This window comes from Typopeltis vanoorti, chromosome 14, assembly GCF_054136105.1.
Source record: "Typopeltis vanoorti isolate ZY-2024b chromosome 14, IOZ_Tvanoo_1.0, whole genome shotgun sequence".
Taxonomy (NCBI): domain Eukaryota; kingdom Metazoa; phylum Arthropoda; class Arachnida; order Uropygi; family Thelyphonidae; genus Typopeltis; species Typopeltis vanoorti.
Window position 1 is genome coordinate 8,306,027 of NC_143562.1, and position 18,974 is coordinate 8,325,000.

The 18,974-nt window shown below is 35.5% G+C and overlaps 1 protein-coding gene across 1 annotated transcript; it reads left to right on the forward strand.

Annotated features, from left to right (window-relative positions):
- Window positions 1-2,406: 2,406 nt before the first annotated feature.
- Window positions 2,407-15,817, forward strand: LOC150099165 (uncharacterized). Its single transcript, XM_090403763.1, has 2 exons — window positions 2,407-2,536; window positions 13,802-15,817. The coding sequence occupies exon 2, from the start codon at window positions 13,979-13,981 to the stop codon at window positions 15,269-15,271; it is 1,293 nt and encodes a 430-aa protein (XP_090259889.1). The 5' UTR covers window positions 2,407-2,536; window positions 13,802-13,978; the 3' UTR covers window positions 15,272-15,817.
- The last annotated feature ends 3,157 nt before the right edge of the window (window positions 15,818-18,974 follow it).

Here is an 18,974-nt window from a genome sequence, read left to right on the forward strand (position 1 = left end):
CATCACCAAAGGGAGGACAGAATATTTCCTCTCGTTGCATGAGCTAGAGGGATATATAAAATAATGGAAACACTTGTTATACATACATATTTATTTATTAACATGGTGTTGTACTACCTTTTTGCCTTCATTGCAATCAGAATTCTTTTTTGAACGGACTCAAATAAATTTTGAATACATTCTAATGGAATTTTGTATTATTCTTCTTGAAGAAGATCTTCAAGTTGTTTTAGATGGCAATCTGTTTCTTATTCTAGTCTCCAAAACTGACCACAGTGGTTCACTAATGTTTAAACCTGAAGATTGTGCTGAACGCAGAAGATGTTGAAGTTCTCCCTCGTACTCTTCAAACCACGGCTGTACAGTCCAAGCTGTGTGAATGGGGGAATTGCCATCTTGGAATACTGCACTGTTGTATGAAAATAACGTTTGGATCATCTGGTGCACTTGATTACTTGAAATATCCACAGAATCACTTGCATTAATTCTGCCATGAAGAGGGACCAACCGAATACTACGATATTGCTGCAGAGATTATCACAGAACAGCCTCATGCTTTACCTTTGGAACGGAACCCCGCAATCCAGATCGTAGGCTTCCTTAGGTATTTTCCAAATATAAATCCTTCCTGATGTAAGAAACTGCATGAAGTTCGACTAATCTGCCATATTACGTTTCCAGTAATCAGTAAACCTATGATTACTGAAAAGAACACCATCTTTTAAGCATTTGAGCATTCTTTTCAGTAATCAGAGGTTTAGGAATTGCAGCTTTATGGCGAATGTTGGATTTATGAAGTTCACATCGGACAGTTTTTGTGGAAAAAGGATCTGCAAGATGAATATTCAGTTCTGCTGTTCCCTGTGCCGCAGTAGTTCTATGATTTTTTTAAAACAGCCCTTCTCAATGTTCGACGATCCCTTTCTATCATTTTTGATTTTCTCCAGATGTTTCTCTTCGATGATGTTGTCTTGCTGTGCTCTGTGTATGCCGACATATCCTTAGAAACTGTCTATCTCGATACGCCTAATAATATGGCAGTTTTTGTTACTGATGCTCCAGCTGTACAGGCACGAACGATTTGTCTCCCTTTCAATGTCCGAGTCTCCCATTTTCCGATTTTTTAACAGGAATTAGCATGATAATTACAGAATGTAAACAAAACAGAACAAATGAACTTTAAGTGCTGCCACCAAAACCCCCTGTTTATCTGATATATAAATTAAACAGCAATCGCCCCTGAACATAACTTTTAATTGTCCACTTTTCATCTTCTGTTTTCGGAATACTGCTCACCATTCACAACTCACTTTTTGCTATCAGTCACCATCTCTTGATCCAAGCTACCAAATGACGACCCCTCTCCAACTGTTGAAATTGAGTTGTATAAGCATCTCCTCTGTCCAGTGTACTAATCACCCTGTCAAAAAAAATGAACTGTCACTAACGATATCTTCAACTCTCATTGATAAATTACACGTTCCTTGGCTCCCCATGTTGCCTCCTCTCGAAAGATTTCCTTTCTCATCAATCTCGGTTTGTATTCTGTCTTTAACCAGATTCTCTCTCTCTCCCTCTCTCTCTCTCTCTCTCTCTCTTCCTCGCCACATCACTTGATATACACACTGGCTTATAGTTTCATACTGCTGACTTACAGCCTCCCTGTAAGTCAGTAGTAATAATAGTGCAGTGCCACTATTCCTACTTCTTAACACTCTCCTGCAATGTTCCGATTTCCAGACATCTGTTGACATACAGTAAGCGATTTATTTTATTATTTATATAAGGTGGTTGTGCCAGTCTATTAGGCGGTGGTCAGACCACACTTGGAATATTGTACTCAGATTTGGTCACATCGATTTCAATGTGGCGTGGAAACATTGGAGAGTGCAGAGAAGAGCGACTAAGACGATATTAGGAGTTTGGAATGCTACCCGTAGCTATGGAGAGGGTTTAAGAAAGATTGCAGAGTTTAGTGGATAGGAGGAATAGAAGTGATATGATAGAGACATTTAAGTTCGTGGGGGACTCTATCTGATTAATCCACAGGGGATAATAAAGTACAGAAGACAAGAGCTAAAGAACCAGAGTCTATCCCTGGAAATTATATAAGATTTTGGTGAAGAGTGACGTAAGTAATAGATTTTTTACATGAAAAATTGTCAGTGAATGGAATTTATTACCGAAGTATGTTTTTAGTGCAAAGAATGTTAAGGATTTTGAGATTCAGTGCGATAGATATGTTATCAGTTGAATGAACCAACTACGATGAGCCTATTGACTTCAGAGGGTGTAATACTACTACTAATAATAATAATAAACGTTTTTTGATGCAGTCCAAGCAGTGGTGACATCTGTCGAGTGTTAAGTGAAGCTGCATTCTCTCAAAGATGCTGAAAAGTTTACGTGCGTGTGTAGTTCGCTTACTGTTTTTATTTGCGATTCTAATTGCAGTGTTTGTATGCCTTGTACCCAGATATTCTCTGTTTCATTTGTAACCATGCATAGTTGCTACTGAAAACCTTCCGAAGATTAGGTGTGTTAAAAAGGTTGCAGTTTATCAAATGCAACCAACTTATCCTTTATTTGAAGGATAAGTTGGTTGCATTTGATAAACTGCAACCAACTTATTAAAGTTCGTAAAGTGCACTTTGTTATTTATATGATTGTAATAATTAGGTTCTTTCAGCAGTATCATGAAATAATCATGAAAAGGAAGATAAAAAATATATATATTCTTTAAAAATGTAGTAACCGATAGTAAGTTGTAATTAGAACAATCAGAAGTATTCTTTTTGAAGGTTTTGGTATATATATATATATATATATAGACCCTTTTTAGGGTTGCAGATGTCCTTTCCACACAGTTAGTAGGACAATCACAAACATTCACAGCAGGATTGGAACCTGCACCCACTTGGCTGGAGAGTGGATACAATAACCACTTGGCCAACCAGGCTAGTTTTCCCTTTTGGTATTGGCATTTATTCTTTGCTGTTCTTTCTCTTCTTTCCTCTAATTCTTCACATTCTAGATGGGATTCAGATCCATATTTTTTCCAACCAGAGGTCACTGTTATTGCCAACTGGTATTTCAGTTGAATCAAGATGAGAAAAACTTTCATAAGAGTTTTTTTAACTGAAGGTAAGTTAGTCAATCCCAAAACAGAGTGATGATTTGAGCCTTAGCCAACCAAATTATATTGTATTACGTTGGTATATAATCATGCTGTTGAGGTGTTACCTGGTATGGGGGATGAGGTGGGAAACACCTAGAGGTGAGAGACCAAGATGGTTGATATGCAGAAAGTGGGAGATATAATAGAGAGAAACATGAAAGTTACTTAAATGTCTTTGTAGGCTTGATACACAGGAAATTTTTCAGTACATAACTAGTTGAGGAGTACAAGGGCATCATCCCTGAAAATTGAGCAAGTGGGTGATTAGCATGAGTATGAAGAGTGGTGGATTGGTTTGCCAGAGTATGTTGTTTTGTTGCTTATCAGTGAATTAGTTCAATGCAAAGTATGACAGATATTGTGTATATGAATGTTGATTAGTATTTTGTGAAAGGTTTAGGGACTTATTGGAGAGAACAGGTTGAAGATTTGTGGGTTGCAGAAACTAGTTGATAGGCAGAAAAGGGGAGATATGATTGAAACATTCAAATTGCTAAAAGGATTCTATAGGATTAATTCAGATGATATTTTTGAGATCAGGACTGGTGGTGGGAGAACTAGGGGACACTCATGGAAGCTGGGCAAGAGCGTGGTTAGCAGGGGTGTTAGAGCTGGGTTCTTTACTTTTAGAGTGGTAAATGAGTGGAATAAGCTGCCAGAGTCTGTTGTGGGTGCTAAGACAGTGAGCGAGTTCAAGGCAAGGTATGATAGATACTGTGAGAATGTTGAACAGCTGTGTGAACATGATGTTTAGGGCCTCCCTCGATGAGTCTAAGGACTCCTGGAGTAGCCCGTGGTAATAATAATAATAATAATAATAAAACTCCTGTAGATTTCCTCATTGAACCAAGTAAAACAGTAAAAAGATAGTTGCTGGAAAACCAAAAAAATGATACTGAGCTCGCAGAGGAATTCACATAAAAACATCGGTATAATTGATGTTGTTATTCTTTGAGCACTGGCTGTGGTATTCATAATGATCTTGAATTGGAATAAGTTTTAAGTGTAATGATGGTTAATTTCAAAATAGGAAATTGCACAATAAGACTTACTTGTGTCTATGGTTCTAAGGAAGATTGAGTATGGAAGGGTGTAAAAAAATGTTTGGATTAATTTCAGGGCAGCTGACATACAATAAAGGCTGATTCTTATTGGAGAATTAAAAAAACAGGGAAGGAGATGAATTCTAGAAATGTTAGGCAGAAATTTGGAGAAAATGGTAGAGCTAAGAGTAATGGTAAGTGTTTACTAGATATATATTTAAGACACAAAATAGTTATTAGCATCATGTTTCCACATAAAAATGTTTATAAATTTTAGTGGAGAGAACACAGAAAAACAAAAGTCTTATTATTTTGTTGATAACTTAACTTTTATCCAAGATATAATTGTATAAGCAGATTGAACTAGAAAGTCACCATTGCATAAAAATGAACAGGATGAAAAGAAATATCATATTGAGAGAAAAATGTGTACTCATGTCTTTATAATCATCCAAGACATGAGTCTCGGATGATTATAAAGACATGAGTACACATTTATATATTTCTTAAGGATCCAATCAGTTGTCAGTTGAATATACTCGAATATACTCAAAAAAAATATGCAGATATTATCTCTTTTCATTCTTAGAGCCAAGAGACTCCTCATAGGAGCTCATCATTGTGAAACACAGTGCTTATTACATTATGCTGTAAACTCATTTACTGTTTTTGCACTCACAGCACAAGTAGTAAAATGGTGTATCACCATATTATCCAAGTACTCTGGGTCAGAGATACTTATAGAAAGTATTCCTGCTTTGTTAAAAGTATATTATGCCTGAGAAGTAATTTTTGTGTTCTCATTCTTTAATTGAACATGAGAAAACAAAGGTTGAATGTGAAGTATTTTCATGTCCACAGCTAATCTACTTATTATTTTCTGTGACCTCCATGGAGCCACAAGACTCATGGTGGTAGATCAACACAAAGTCTGATACTACTCCTTAAACTTACCCACTATCTGCACATTCACCACCCATTTGGGAAATGCATTCCATGCCCTACCCTCTCCATGCAAAAAAAATTATTTCTTACCCTTTTTCTCACCACTTCCTTTTTGCAACTTCCTGGGATGGCTTTCAAAAAAAAATGACAGTGTATGCCTAACCCTCATCCACTGCTCTTGTTACTCACTTGAAAATGGTTACAAGATTATTAAAACAAGAGTATCCTTTAACAAATCCTTGCTGGTCTGCATAAATAATATTGCCCTCATCTAAGAACAGAATCCAAGGTCCAAGAACAGAACCCTGTGGTCCTGTTCTTGGACCACTACTGTTCAATTTGTTCATTAATGATATAGGAAAGGATCTGAGAGGAAGTGTTCGTTTGTTTGCTGATGATGCAAAGTTGGGTAGAGCAATAGTGAGTGCACAGGATGTCAAAATTTTGCAGAATGATTGGGATAGTTTGGAGGACTGGTCTAAGGAGAATGGATGTCAATTTAATGTGCAAAGTGTAAGGTTATGCATTTTGGAATGAAAAGATTAGCAGCAGTATATCACATTAGTGGAACCGTACTCCAGGAGATTGACGAGGCCAGGGATTTGGGAGTGTTCATGGATAAGGAGTTGAAATTTACTGGGCACATCGCAAAAGTGGTTAAATCAGCTCATCAAATCACTTGGTTGCTGAAAAATACTTTAACAAGCAGAGACAAACAGGTTATTGTTCCTCTGTATTGAGCCTTGATAAGACCCCATCTAGACTACTGTGCCCAGATATGGGTGCCAGGATTTCTTCTTGATGAGGAGGAGGTGGAGAGGATCCGGAGACGAGTGACCAAGATGAGAGCAGGTCTATGGAATGAACCTTATGAGAACAGGTTGAAGATTTGTGGGTTGCAGAAATTGGTTGATAGGTGAAAAAGTGGTGATATGATTGATACATTCAAATTACTGAACGGTTTCTATAAGATTAATTCAGAAGATGTTTTTGAGAATAGAACTGGTGGTGAGAGGACTAGGGGCCATACATGGAAGCTGGGCAAGAGTGTGGTTAGCAGGGTGTTAGAGCTAGATTTCTTACCTAGATTTTTTACTTGGAGAGTGGTGAATGAGTGGAATAAGCTGCCAGAGTCTTGAATGAGTGGTGAATGAGTGGAATAAGCTGTTGCGGGTGCCATGACTGTGAATGAGTTCAAGGCGAGGTATGATGGATACTGTGTAAATGTTGAATAGTTGTTCTGGACATGATGTTTGGGCCTCCCTCGATGAGTCTATCGACTCCTTGGAGTTGCCTGTATTATTATTATTAATATTAATAATAATAATATTAATATTAATATTATTAATAATAATAATAATAATAATAATCTACCCAAATCTGTGGATGAGCTGTTGGCAGTTTCTCCAAAATCTTAACAAATACAGAAGAAATAGACAGGCCTATAGTTTGATACCTCCATTCTACTACTACCCTTATGCAATGGTACTGTCTTACTCTCCAGTAACCTATCTCATTGCAAGACTTTGATTAAACAACAAGCGAATGGTGCAATCAGTTTGATAGCACATTCTCATAAAGCACATAGTGAAATTTTATCTAGGCACCCTGCCTTTTTGATATTTAGTGTACTCAGTATTCAGAATACACCTCTTCCTTTGCTTCTTACACTTAATCATTCATTATCCTTCTAGAATTAAAGCCTGCTATAGGATGAAACACTCTAATAAAGTGATCATTAAATATTTCAACTATGTCATATGCTTTGGTTACATGATTCCCATCTCCATTCAGCAAGGTAATCTGTCTATTATCATTATATCTCCTACTCGCAACATAGTGAAAAAATTTCTTCAGATTCTCATTGGATTGCAGCACTTGTCTCCTCTCATATTATAATTTTTCTCTTCTAGTCACTTTTCTACAAAAAGTGACAATACTAGTCATTTTTCTAGCTAGAGTCCTATATTCTTCATGCAACTGTTTACTTCTCTATATGTCTTCCATAATCTCTTTTTCTTGAAATTTCCCTGTTATTTCTCTTGTCATTCATTTGACTCCAAATTGCTTTATCTTCTTCACTTGAGGTACACAATCTGCCATTTGCTGTCCAGATTTTCTTAAGTATCCAATCACTAATGACCCTTGTTCATTGAAATTCTTTCATCCATTGTATTGCAAGCTGGTTTCTAAGTTTATGTGTAATTCCACTTAAATTTTTTCAGTTTTGGCAACTCCACTTGCCTCTTCATCCTCCATGTCAGAATTACATGGTCACTCTGACCAATGGGGGTATGTATGACATCTCAGTCACAATTGTATCCTCTGATGCTGTGACCAAATCCAAAACTCTTGATCTATGTGTTCCCTCCACCACATTCTGCCTCAGGCGTTTGCCCCTCAAGAAATCCAAAAATTCAGTTTCCTTACTGCTGCATGCTGCTTCCTTTGCCCAGTTTATCTCACTATAGTTGAAGTTCCATGTAATGATTACTTGCCAAACTAATTTGCCTAAACATTTCCTGCTCATCACCAGTTATGTGCGTGGTCTTTAGTAATGTCCCGCTAAAAATCTTGTTTTATTTATAAACATCTATCTCACACCATATACTCCCAAAGCCATTAGTGTTATATTTCCTCTGTGATTCTCTACCCTGAGAAGGCACAGTTCATCTCTTATCATGAGTAACACTCCACCACCATGTTTACTCTCCCTATCATGCCGAAATATGCTACTTTGATTTCTATCCATGTTAGAACATTCTCCACAGTTAACTGAGTTTCACCGATACCAACAACCTTTGCAGAGGCCAAGTCAATCAATGCTAAAACTTTATTCCCTTAATTCTAATGCTCTTAGTTATACACAGAAAAACCAACACATTGCCAATATTCTTATAGCCATTATTACTCCCCTTACTCCACCTGGCTCTGTAACATAGTGTACATCCTCTCATTTCTCAAGACACTATCTCCACATGAGGAAAGCTCTGCTACCTTCCATCTGTGCAGTTCTAGTTTCTTTGCCCTGATACACTTGCCTAGAAAACAACAGTTTCTCCAAATGCCTCACTCCTCTGCATTCAAGTGTAATCCATCTCTTGCATATAACTCTCTTCTATTTATGGAAGTTTTTTCACTTGGCTATGCTACTAATTATATATTGGGTTTTATCCTTTATCCAATGTAAGCAAACAAAGTTTGTACCTGAAGTACTTTCAGAACTGCGGCAACTCGTGGTAAAGGTGGATATATATAACTATGCATTAAGGGAAGGGCCACTACCCAGCCTGGTTTCAACCTTTATTGAGGTCTCATTAGTGGGAGCCAGACCCAGGGATAGTGATACTAAGGTGGAAGTAATGGAGAAGTCATATTTACCTATACGAGTTGCCAAAGGGTGTCACACACTATAATAAGGTGTGACATTCTATAATTGGGTGTAACATATAATAGGGTGTCACATTATGGGGTGTGACACCCTGTAATACTCTATTACTCTCATAGAGTAGTGCATGATTGGAATGGATTATTGTGAATGAATTCTGAAACAGATATGACAGTTGGTGTGAATAGTATGGCCTACCTTGATAAGTTTCTGATTTCCTCTTAATAATAATAATTGCATTCATTGCTATGTGGTTCATCAACTTTATTATACCATTATAACATTTATCATGACATTATTATACTGAGCAGTTACTCAAACATGACCTTTCTTAGTAAACCCATGCTTTTCATTGTAAAGTGTGGGTGCTTGTTAATCTATTCATGTTCACATCAAAGTGATAGTAACTTGCTCCCTGCTGTCACAACACCCCCATCCCCAACAGCCATTATACTGCAGATGCAAGAAAACAAGTAGTTTTATTGTATCCCTGAATAAGGTATAGAGTCTGTGTAATATATTTTTCAACAAATAGTGCAATTACAGACAGCTGGAATAAAAATGGTGCTAACTAACAAATCACATTTCCCCTCTCATGTAAACTATGCTGTATAGGCTCAAGCAAAACCATATGTTGCACCATAAACACAGTATCTAACTAAGCATGGAATGATGAGCTGTGTGTTTGATAAAAAGACCTCCTAGATGAGTCTTTAACTACATGGGGTCTTGTGTAATAATAATATTTCAGTATGCATGCTTTTAACAAAATTTTCCAGCATCTTCACCACCACTGCAGATAATATTCTGTATGCTGAAAGGACATGTTAGTCTTTGCACTACCTCTTTTGCAACAGGATTTTCACACATAAGCACCTCTGTAGTGCAATTGAAAGAACGATGGGACATTGTGCCCTTCGATTGGAATAGGCCTAAGTTCGATTCTCGTCACGATGGGAGGAATCTTTATCTGGACGATTTTCAATCAAAGGTGAGTTAGCCGATCTCATACGGAGGTAGCAGGCTTTTTTCCTCCTGGAAACTCAGGTTTTTCATCTCACATACAGACAAATCGGCCCTTCAGAACACATGCAATTTACAGACAAAAAATACTAGTTGTGGAGGTGGGCGGTAGATGGCATTGATTCGTAGTAGAGGTTCGGTGTAGTGGTTGAGACAGTTGTAGGTGTCCTCCTGCGATGAGTCTTCGGACTCCTTGCAGGTGTCAGGAATAATAGTTCTTTCCAGCTCTGGAAACTTCCCTTTGCAGAGACTCAAATTTCAACTAATACCTAGACCAGTGTTGGCGAACCTTTTTATGTGCGCGTACCAAAAATTTACAAATCGAGTTGTGACGTGCTGGGCAGTTTTTAATAGGAAAAAAATTAATGTAACGTAATTTCATTTATAATATATATATTTATTCATAATATTTTATAAATAATATTTTATTTTATATATAATATTTATTTGTATATAAATTTATGATATTATGCAGTATAAAATTGATTTTAATGATGTTGTTTTGAAAAAAAAATGCTAGTGAGAAAAATATGTATGCATTGTAACTAACTCACCATAAAAGTCAGCTGAGCAGGGGAACCAGCAGAAAGAAAAGATGTCAACTTGTCAGTGAAACTCTTACTGTATTTACTTGAATATAACTTGCCCTCACATATAACACACCCCTGGTTTTACTTTACGAAAAAAGACATTAAAAAGTTTTCCATTTACCTCTCACACAAAAAATATTTGAACATGTTCACATCAAGGCAATAGCAATTTGCTCCTCACGGTCACAACCATGGGGAGCAAGTTACTCTCCACACCCTCCCAACAGTGATTATACTGCAGATGCAGTATAATCGCTATTAGGGAGTGATTGTACTGCGCTTATAATCGCTCCCAAACAGGGATACAAGAAAAACAAGTTGTTTTATTGTATCCCTGAATAAGCTACAGAGCCTTTTGCAGTCTGTGTAATATATTTCTCAACAAATAGTGCAATTACAGACAGCTGGAATAAAAACAGCAGTAACTAATGAATCACATGTCCCCTCTCACATAAACTATGCTGTATAGACTCGAGCAAAAACCATATGTTGCACACCAGAAACACAGTATCTAACTAAAAACTATTGTCCAATTTTTCAATTGCATGAAATAAATGTTTGTTTTATTGCATTTGAAAATCTCGATGTGATTATGACAGATCACAAATTATGTGTTAATGAATGTGTTAAAACTAAGAAATATATAGCGAATATTGTTATGACAGTTTCAGATTTTATGCATTTCAGTTGAAGAGAATTAGCATTTCAACACAACAATTGTTGGTTGCCTTTGTCTTTGGGTTGCATGATCTTATGCTAATACCGCACCAATCATATGCACATCTTCATAGCTTCTCTCTTGTGTAAAACAAAATTTAACTTATACGGATTGTAACAATTAAAAAAAAGGTTGAATAATTTATAAGTTTATAAAACCTAGGCGACTGTCGTATCGGATGCTTATTTATCAGAGCCTGTGTAGCGCAGTGGATTTGGCATTTGCATACCATGGTGCTTGGCCGCATGAAGGAAGACTCGGTTTTGAGTCTAGTCAGCGACTAGAGGAAATTTTTCTAAGCCTTTTTTCAATGGTTTCCCAGTTAGTCGATCTCTAGCATGGGCAAGCAGGTTTTTTCCTCCTGGAAACTCGGGTTTTTCGTTCTGTAAACTCAAGAAAATTGACCGTAGAACCCATATTATTTCAGACATTAAATACGAGTGTTAGGGACCACGAGATGGCGGCACTTCTTGAGCCATTCTCTTTACTGTGTGCTGCTTAATTAGTGATAGCCTTGGGCCGGCTATCTCTGATTAGGTACCAGTGGAGATTGAACTGCCCACTCAGTCTCCAAAAGTTAGGGTGGGCTAAACGGTCTCACCTACTCCCTATATTGGAATAAAAAGGCGTTAGTAGATTTTTTTTTTTAAAAAAGGATATCAACTGTAAATCTTTGATGCGCCAGCAAAATTCTCAGATGTGCCACCTCTGGCATCCTCCATAGGTTTGCCATATAGGAATTAGACCATATTACCTGGTATTAGTGTATTAAAGCTGACAAGAATTTATATTCTTGTTTAGTCCTTTACCCAGGTGTAAACAAACAGAGCTTGTATGTGAAGTATATTTGTGAATAGGCTACTTGTATATAGAGGCAGTTTACTTTACAGCAGTTGCTTTAGTATCCCATAATGAAAAGTACACTTCTTTTGGGTGGGTATATTGCTATGCATTAAAGGAAGAGGCATTACCCAAACCAGTTTCAACTTTTAGTGAGGTTTCATTAGTGGGAGCCAGACCCAAGAAGAACTCAAAACAAATATAATCTCTGTACGAAGTTCAAACCTCATCTGACGCTGTTTGCCCTTATGTGTTCTAGGTGTTTACAAGGTTCCTTGTTCTTGCAAATTATCTTATGGTCAAATTAGAGATCTGCCAACTTCTGCCTGCAAGAACACAAGAAATACACCCACTACCATAAATATGGTCAGTCTGGTCTAGCTGATCATGCCTTTGGATACCTTGCAGAAAATCAAATGGAATAAAATGCAGTGCTTCGCCACCTAATAACGAGCCTAATCTTAATAAATATGGATGTGTTAAACTTTCAAAGATTTGAGTGACTGTAATCCTTAGGCCTCCTGCTAACAGCTAAGGTTAGCTAATAGTACCCAAAGACGGTGTTCCTCATAGTACTTTAGGCCTTTAGTCTAATTTCTTTCACTTATTGTTTTGAGTTCTTTTGTGTATGCATATACAATTTGGAGATTGTTTCCATGACAATGTCTCTAACCAAAGATACAATCTAATAATTGTATATATTATTGTTCCTCTTTGCTACATTCATTTCATTAAACATTATAATGAGTTTGAATCAGCACATGGGCTGATTTTTAGACCAAGAAGATACTAGGGTTGAATGAATTAATGAAGTCATGTTCTTCCTATGTATAAGCAATAGAAAGGTGTATAACCTTTTGAAATACTCTGGATTTGAGATAGTTGAAAGTTTTTTTGACTTGGTTATAAAATTTGTAAGAATTTATATTCTTGTTGAATCTATTTATAGCTGTATCATTATTAGTACAGCTTTAATACCTCCTCCTCCTACATCTGAGTTTCTACATCCAGTGTGGAGGTAGCATTAAGCATCATTTTACATACATGAAGTTGATAGCCTTTAGCGAAGTGGGCACTCATTAGATGAACAACCTTTTCTTTCTTTGATTCATTCATTCATTATTTCTTTTATTTCCAGCAAAACAATAAATTCTTTTGGATTATCTTTAGCTTGCAGAGCTGATTTGTTTTTTATACAATACTCCTATGCTAATTATTCTTCTGAATCTTGGAATGGATTTCAGTATGACATTTAAGTTTTGAAATGCTTCTCATGCACTAACAATACCCTTCTCATTCATTAACCAATATTATGGGAAATTTAGTATTCTCAGTTGGCCATAATTTCTTGCTTTGTAGTTCAGTATGGTACCTTTTCTGAATGGAACAAACACATATTTAGCCACTTCCCAGATCAATACAACATGAATGCTGTCATTAACTGGAATCAGAGCAGTCATGGCTATTACTGAAATTTCTTATAAATTAAAGATGGCAAGAAATTATATTCTTGGTTTAATCCTTTTTTCAAGTGGAAGCAAGTAACCCTTCCCACATTATGGGAAGAGTCACTACCCAGACTGGTTTTACTAAGGCAAGTGACGTGAAGTCATTAGCCTCTGTATAAGAGTTGCCCAGTCCGGAAAATACTTCAGGCACAAACTTTGTTTGCTTACACTTGGATAAAGGATTAAACCAAGAATATAATTTCTTGGCATCTTTAATTTATAGTATAACCAAGGGGAAAAACTTCAACAACTGAAACTTCTTATCTTGCCTAGTGAGTTAGGCATGCTCACTAATGGGATATATTTAGACATGGAAAGATAATATCGAATAATGAATATGTTTTATATATATATGAATGTCAAAATTTATGTAATTTTACACAAAACTGTATGAAATTTGATATTCAGATGTATGATATTATTATGTATTAATAATTTATCAATGGTATCATTCAAACACCGTGTACAGTGAGTGAAAAGTCCCTTTATGGAAAATCTTGGAAATAATGATTTTGTTCTTTTAATCGTTTCATACTGACCCAATAATGATTTTATTTATCTTTTATAGAAAGAAGCATGATTATCTTACCTACTCATCATCACATAATTTTTAGGAATGAATATCTCCCATGAATTTTGAACTGTGTAGTGTTGAGTTCTATATGTGATAGAAAATTAAAATTGGGAAATCTATAGGTAGCAGTTTAATTGCAAATTCATTTTTTTTGTCTGAATATATGAAAGGATGGATAAAATTCATGAAGTGCCATTTATATGCAGTGCCTCTGGGAATTCACTTGAATATTTGGAATATATAAGGCACTCATCATTGTCTTCTGAAACTCAGGAAACTTGTACTTGCAAAACTTGTTTTAAGTCATTTACAGAAGTTCGTGAACTTCAGGCACATTTACAAATGCACATCAATGACAAATCTTCAATTTTTGAAGCCAGAAGTGAATCAGTTCCAAAATTTCCACATCTCAAAACTGATGTGATGATCAATAATAACGAAGTCTTTATTTGTGAAACTTGTGGTCAATCATTTTCTCATCTTTCAGATCTTATCATTCATAAGGAACATCATGCTAATAAGAAACCGTTTATATGTGAAACTTGTGGTAAAGCATTTTCACAAGTTGTAATATTTCAAAGACATCTGAGAATTCATACCAATGAGAAACCTTTTATGTGTGAAATTTGTGGTAAATCATTTACACGAGCTTCAGGTCTTAAGCTTCACATGAGAGTTCACACTCGGGAAAAGCCTTATAAGTGTAAAATCTGTTGTAAGTCATTTTCACTATCTAAAATTCTTAAAGTGCATATGCGAGTTCATACAAAAGAAAAGCCTTTTACCTGTGAAACTTGTGGAAAATCATTTTCACAAATTGGCAATCTTAGAACTCACAAAAGAATTCACACCAATGAGAAACCCTTTACATGTAATGTTTGTGGAAAATCGTGTTCTCAACTTGTTCATCTTCAAGACCATCTGAGACGTCACACTAAGGAGAAATCATTTACTCACAAAACTTGTAAGTCTTTAACAGCATTAAAAAAAAAACATCAAGATACTCCTAAGAATAAGCTTACTAATAGGAAATGCCTTATCTGTGAAACTTGTGGAAAAGTATTTGCAGCCTCAACTCACCTTCATGTCCACATGAGACTTCACACTAAGGAAAAACCTTATATCTGTGAAACTTGTGGAAGATCATTTTCACAATCTGGACATCTTAAAGTGCACAGAAGGCTTCATAACAATGAAAAACCCTTTGTCTGTGAAACATGTGGCAAATCGTTTTTTCAATCTGCTCATCTTAAATCACATATAGCAAATCACACCAGTAAGAAACCTTTTTTGTGTGAAACTTGTGGTAAATCATTTTCACTGTTTCAGTCTCTTAAAAGGCATGCAATGACTCACACTGGTGAGAAGCCTTTTACTTGTGAAACTTGCAGTAAATCATTTAGCCGTGTTTCGCATCTTAAAGCACACACAAGTATTCATCAACGAGCAACAACTTGTATTTGAAACTTTTGTGAATACTTCACTTGAAGTATGCAAGTGTTTATAATAATCTGAAGCAGTTTATCTTAAACAGTTTGGAAATTAAAATACAGAAATTTTGATTGTCTGATTTTCTATGTTTTCTAATTGAAGTCACGAGTCAACTAGAACTTGGTGTGTGTGGAACTTTGGGAGACTCTTTTAATATTGATTATATGTTGTATAATAAAGAATTACTCTTGCTCCTTTTAATGCTTATGGAGAAAACATCATAGTGTTGAAGACTTATCTTGTTCAAAATGAAATTTATGCTATGAACATCATCAAAACAGATCGTGAATTGCCAAAACTGAAGTGTGTATAAAATGATGATGGATTATTTTGTAAGTCTTAAAAGATATTCACTAAAGAGTTGTACCATCTCTCTGCAAAAGGGGATATCTTATTTATTTATGAATCAAAATGAAAGGTGGTTTTTTTTTGTTTATTTATTTTTATAAATATGAAATTGTATTACTGCAAATGAATGAATCTCAGTAGCATTAAAATTCTATGCTTTTTGTGTAGATATATATAGTTTTTTTTTTCTTTTGTACACGTTTTACATAAAACACACTGTACTTACTAGTTCTGTAAATTTTAACATTTGTTCATAAACAGTTAGGCAGAAAGAAACTTTTAATGTTAATTTTCAGTAAATTGTATAAAAGGAGGTTTTGTAAAAATTGAAAATGCAGTGGAAGGATGATCAAAAGAAAAACATTAGTTTTGTGTATTAGGAGATGAAATTCAAAATGAGTGTTGGATAGTTAGTATACATATTTTTACAGGTTTACATGTAAAGGAGGCAATAATAAAAACCTTATCTGAACAGTAATAATCAATACTGATTTGTAAAAAAAAGAAAAAAATTCAAAATGCATGTAGAAGGAAACATCTGCTTATTAAGAATTTATAGGAACAGCAATCAGAGATGGGGAAAAAAAATGTTATTCTGATTTCTATTTGAAGAAGCAATGAAAGATTTAGTGTTGGAGGACATGCACTTCCATGCTGATTATTATCTCTAGACCTCCAGAGAGTCAAAAGATTATAAAAAGTTATAGTCGGAGATCCACATTATGAAACATGGTGCTAATCACATTGTGCTGTAAACTCATTTACTTTTTTCAAACTCTGGTGATACGTTTCCTTCTCACCAAGCCTTGCTTCTCTCTCTCTCTCTCGTTGGAAGTTAAATTTATATTCTGTTCCACTGGTGGATTTCCAAGTGAAGGATAGCCACCAGTGGAACAGAATAGAAAGTTAACATAGAACTCGTGTCTTTTCTATAGCACAGACTGTCACTAAAATTCCATCAGGATCAGATTTTTGTATTATTATTCTGTTTCATATGTCTTTTAACTGCTCTGGTATAAAAAAAATCAACTGGAGAATAGTGGAGAGATGAATATTTTAAGTGTTGAATGATATGAAGACATTTACCATGTTTGTCACTTCAAGAACTAGAGGAAAAGTTGAGTTACATGAAAATTCATCGGAAAAAAAATTCACTGAAAATTTAAAATTTTCGATAATGTTATGATAAAAGTGATCCATTTAGAACAAAATCTAAACCATACAGACTGCTTCTTTTACTGGCAACTTCTACTAATTCTGCTAAGTCAGAGAGTTTTTGTAATACAGTAAATACTTTGGACAGTTATTTCTTTGTCGTCCCGAATATAGCTGAACTGAAAACTGGAACAGTTCAACATTTTCTTGTAAAAGTTTCAAATAGCAAATCTGAGTAAAATTCATTCCATAATAATTGCTGTATTGAAGTTGCATATTACTACTAGCAACAATAATAATAATGGAGCCTGCATAGTTCAGTTGGTATAAATGAAGCCGTTTTTAGTTAGAAAGACCTGGGTAGTCGGAATGCGATTTGCGACCCACATAATTTTTATCAGTCTTGTTAAGCTAAAGGTAAGTTAGCAGTCATAATACGGAGATGGGTGGGCTTTTCCTCCTGCGAACAGGAAAATCAGTCCCACGAACACACATGAAACAGTTATCGGACAAGAAAGACTAAGAAACCATATTGTTCTATAATTGCTCCCAATTAAAGTAGCATTGCTATCTCACTCTGCACTGTTCAGTTTTCGTTCTAAATGGATGAATTTTCTCATAACATTTTCTAAAATTTAAAATTTTTGGTGAATTGTTTTTTCGATGTATTACATTTTCGATGAATTGCCTTTTCAATGAACTCTCTGGATACCAAAGTTATGAAAGACTTTTCTCTGAGTAATGATGCAATAAAACCAGCTGAGTGTAAAAGAGATGGAAGGAGTGTTGGACAAGTTACATATAATAGCCTTGTGAAAGGAAGCATGACGTCTATTTGAATGTGATGCAAGCTTTCTGATTTTGATGCAGGTTTTGAAAGCTAGTTGTAATATGCTTGATTTTTCTCTTGTACAGCCTCACATACTCTTTGTGGAACCAGACCTTAGATGACAAGAATTGCCAGCCTGGTTGGCTGAGTGGTCAGCATATCTGCTATCAGTGCATCTTCAAATCCCACTATGGGCATGGATGTTTGTGATTGCCTTTAAATCAGAGATGAATTTTATTGCCTGGTGTGAGATTACCATCCTGCTTATTGGAGATCTGAAGCGACTTGAAAAAGTTTCATGTTTGGTCTTTACAGCAGAGTTTCTAGATTATGTAAAAAAAAATATAAAATTAATAAAAATGAAAAAGAAAAAATCCTTAGTCCATTCACAGTACAGATGTACTATAGGTTTATAGAAGCCTTTCATGAGTGGGAGCTACATAAAATAAAAATTTAAAGTGGAACGGTGAATGAATTGTTTCAGCGATGTATATGGTGCAGATATTTGGATCAGAATACTGAAACAGTAATTCAAACAGAGCATAGAAATCATGATCATTCCGCTTGTCATTTTTGATGCCACACAACATGTGGATGTGAGTTGGAGTTACGAACATTAAAATCTCATATGATGATGATTTTGAAGTGAGGAAAATCAAGATTTCAAGAAAGGAAAAGTACAGCCTGACAGGCAGCATTAGTAAAGGGACAGAGTCAGCAAATGAATTTTTTAGAATCAGACGATTTATATATCCAAAGAACAAAAAAAAAGATTCTACGTTGGAACCTTGACGTATCAGAGCAAGCATATCCACAAATATCACTTTTGAGATGACGTCATTGTGGGACAACAGATGAGTAATAATTGAAGCTCCGAAAGTTTTCTCTTTGATAAAACTGGTATAGTTTTGCAAATTGGAGATGGATATTAACATTACTGAAGGTGTAACTCCAACCATATATATTGTGCAGTGAATTTAGGAATGTTCTTTCCTTGATGTTTCATTCTTGTTTGATCTGGCAGGTATGTGAAATATATAGTATTGGATTCTTTACTAAGCTATACAAATGAAACATTTTGCTCAACTCTTCTGCAAATCGTGATCCTGGCAGTGCCATCCTCACTTACCACTATTAGTACATCCATCTAGGCAAAATTATGATACCCATAGCTAAATAATGGCAGCAAGATTATTTGCTAGCTGATGTGAAAACCTAATGTGATATCATTAGTTTTTTCTTCCATATACTGGCTGGTTTGCTGAATAACAATTTTAAACTATACTCTCAAAAATAAAATGATGGAACTCTCTTCACAGGTCTTTAATACAAACGCACCTCTAT

Excerpts from the sequence above, each read along its gene's own strand:
- LOC150099165 (XM_090403763.1), top strand. The coding sequence starts at position 13,979 with ATGGATAAAATTCATGAAGTGCCATTTATATGCAGTGCCTCTGGGAAT.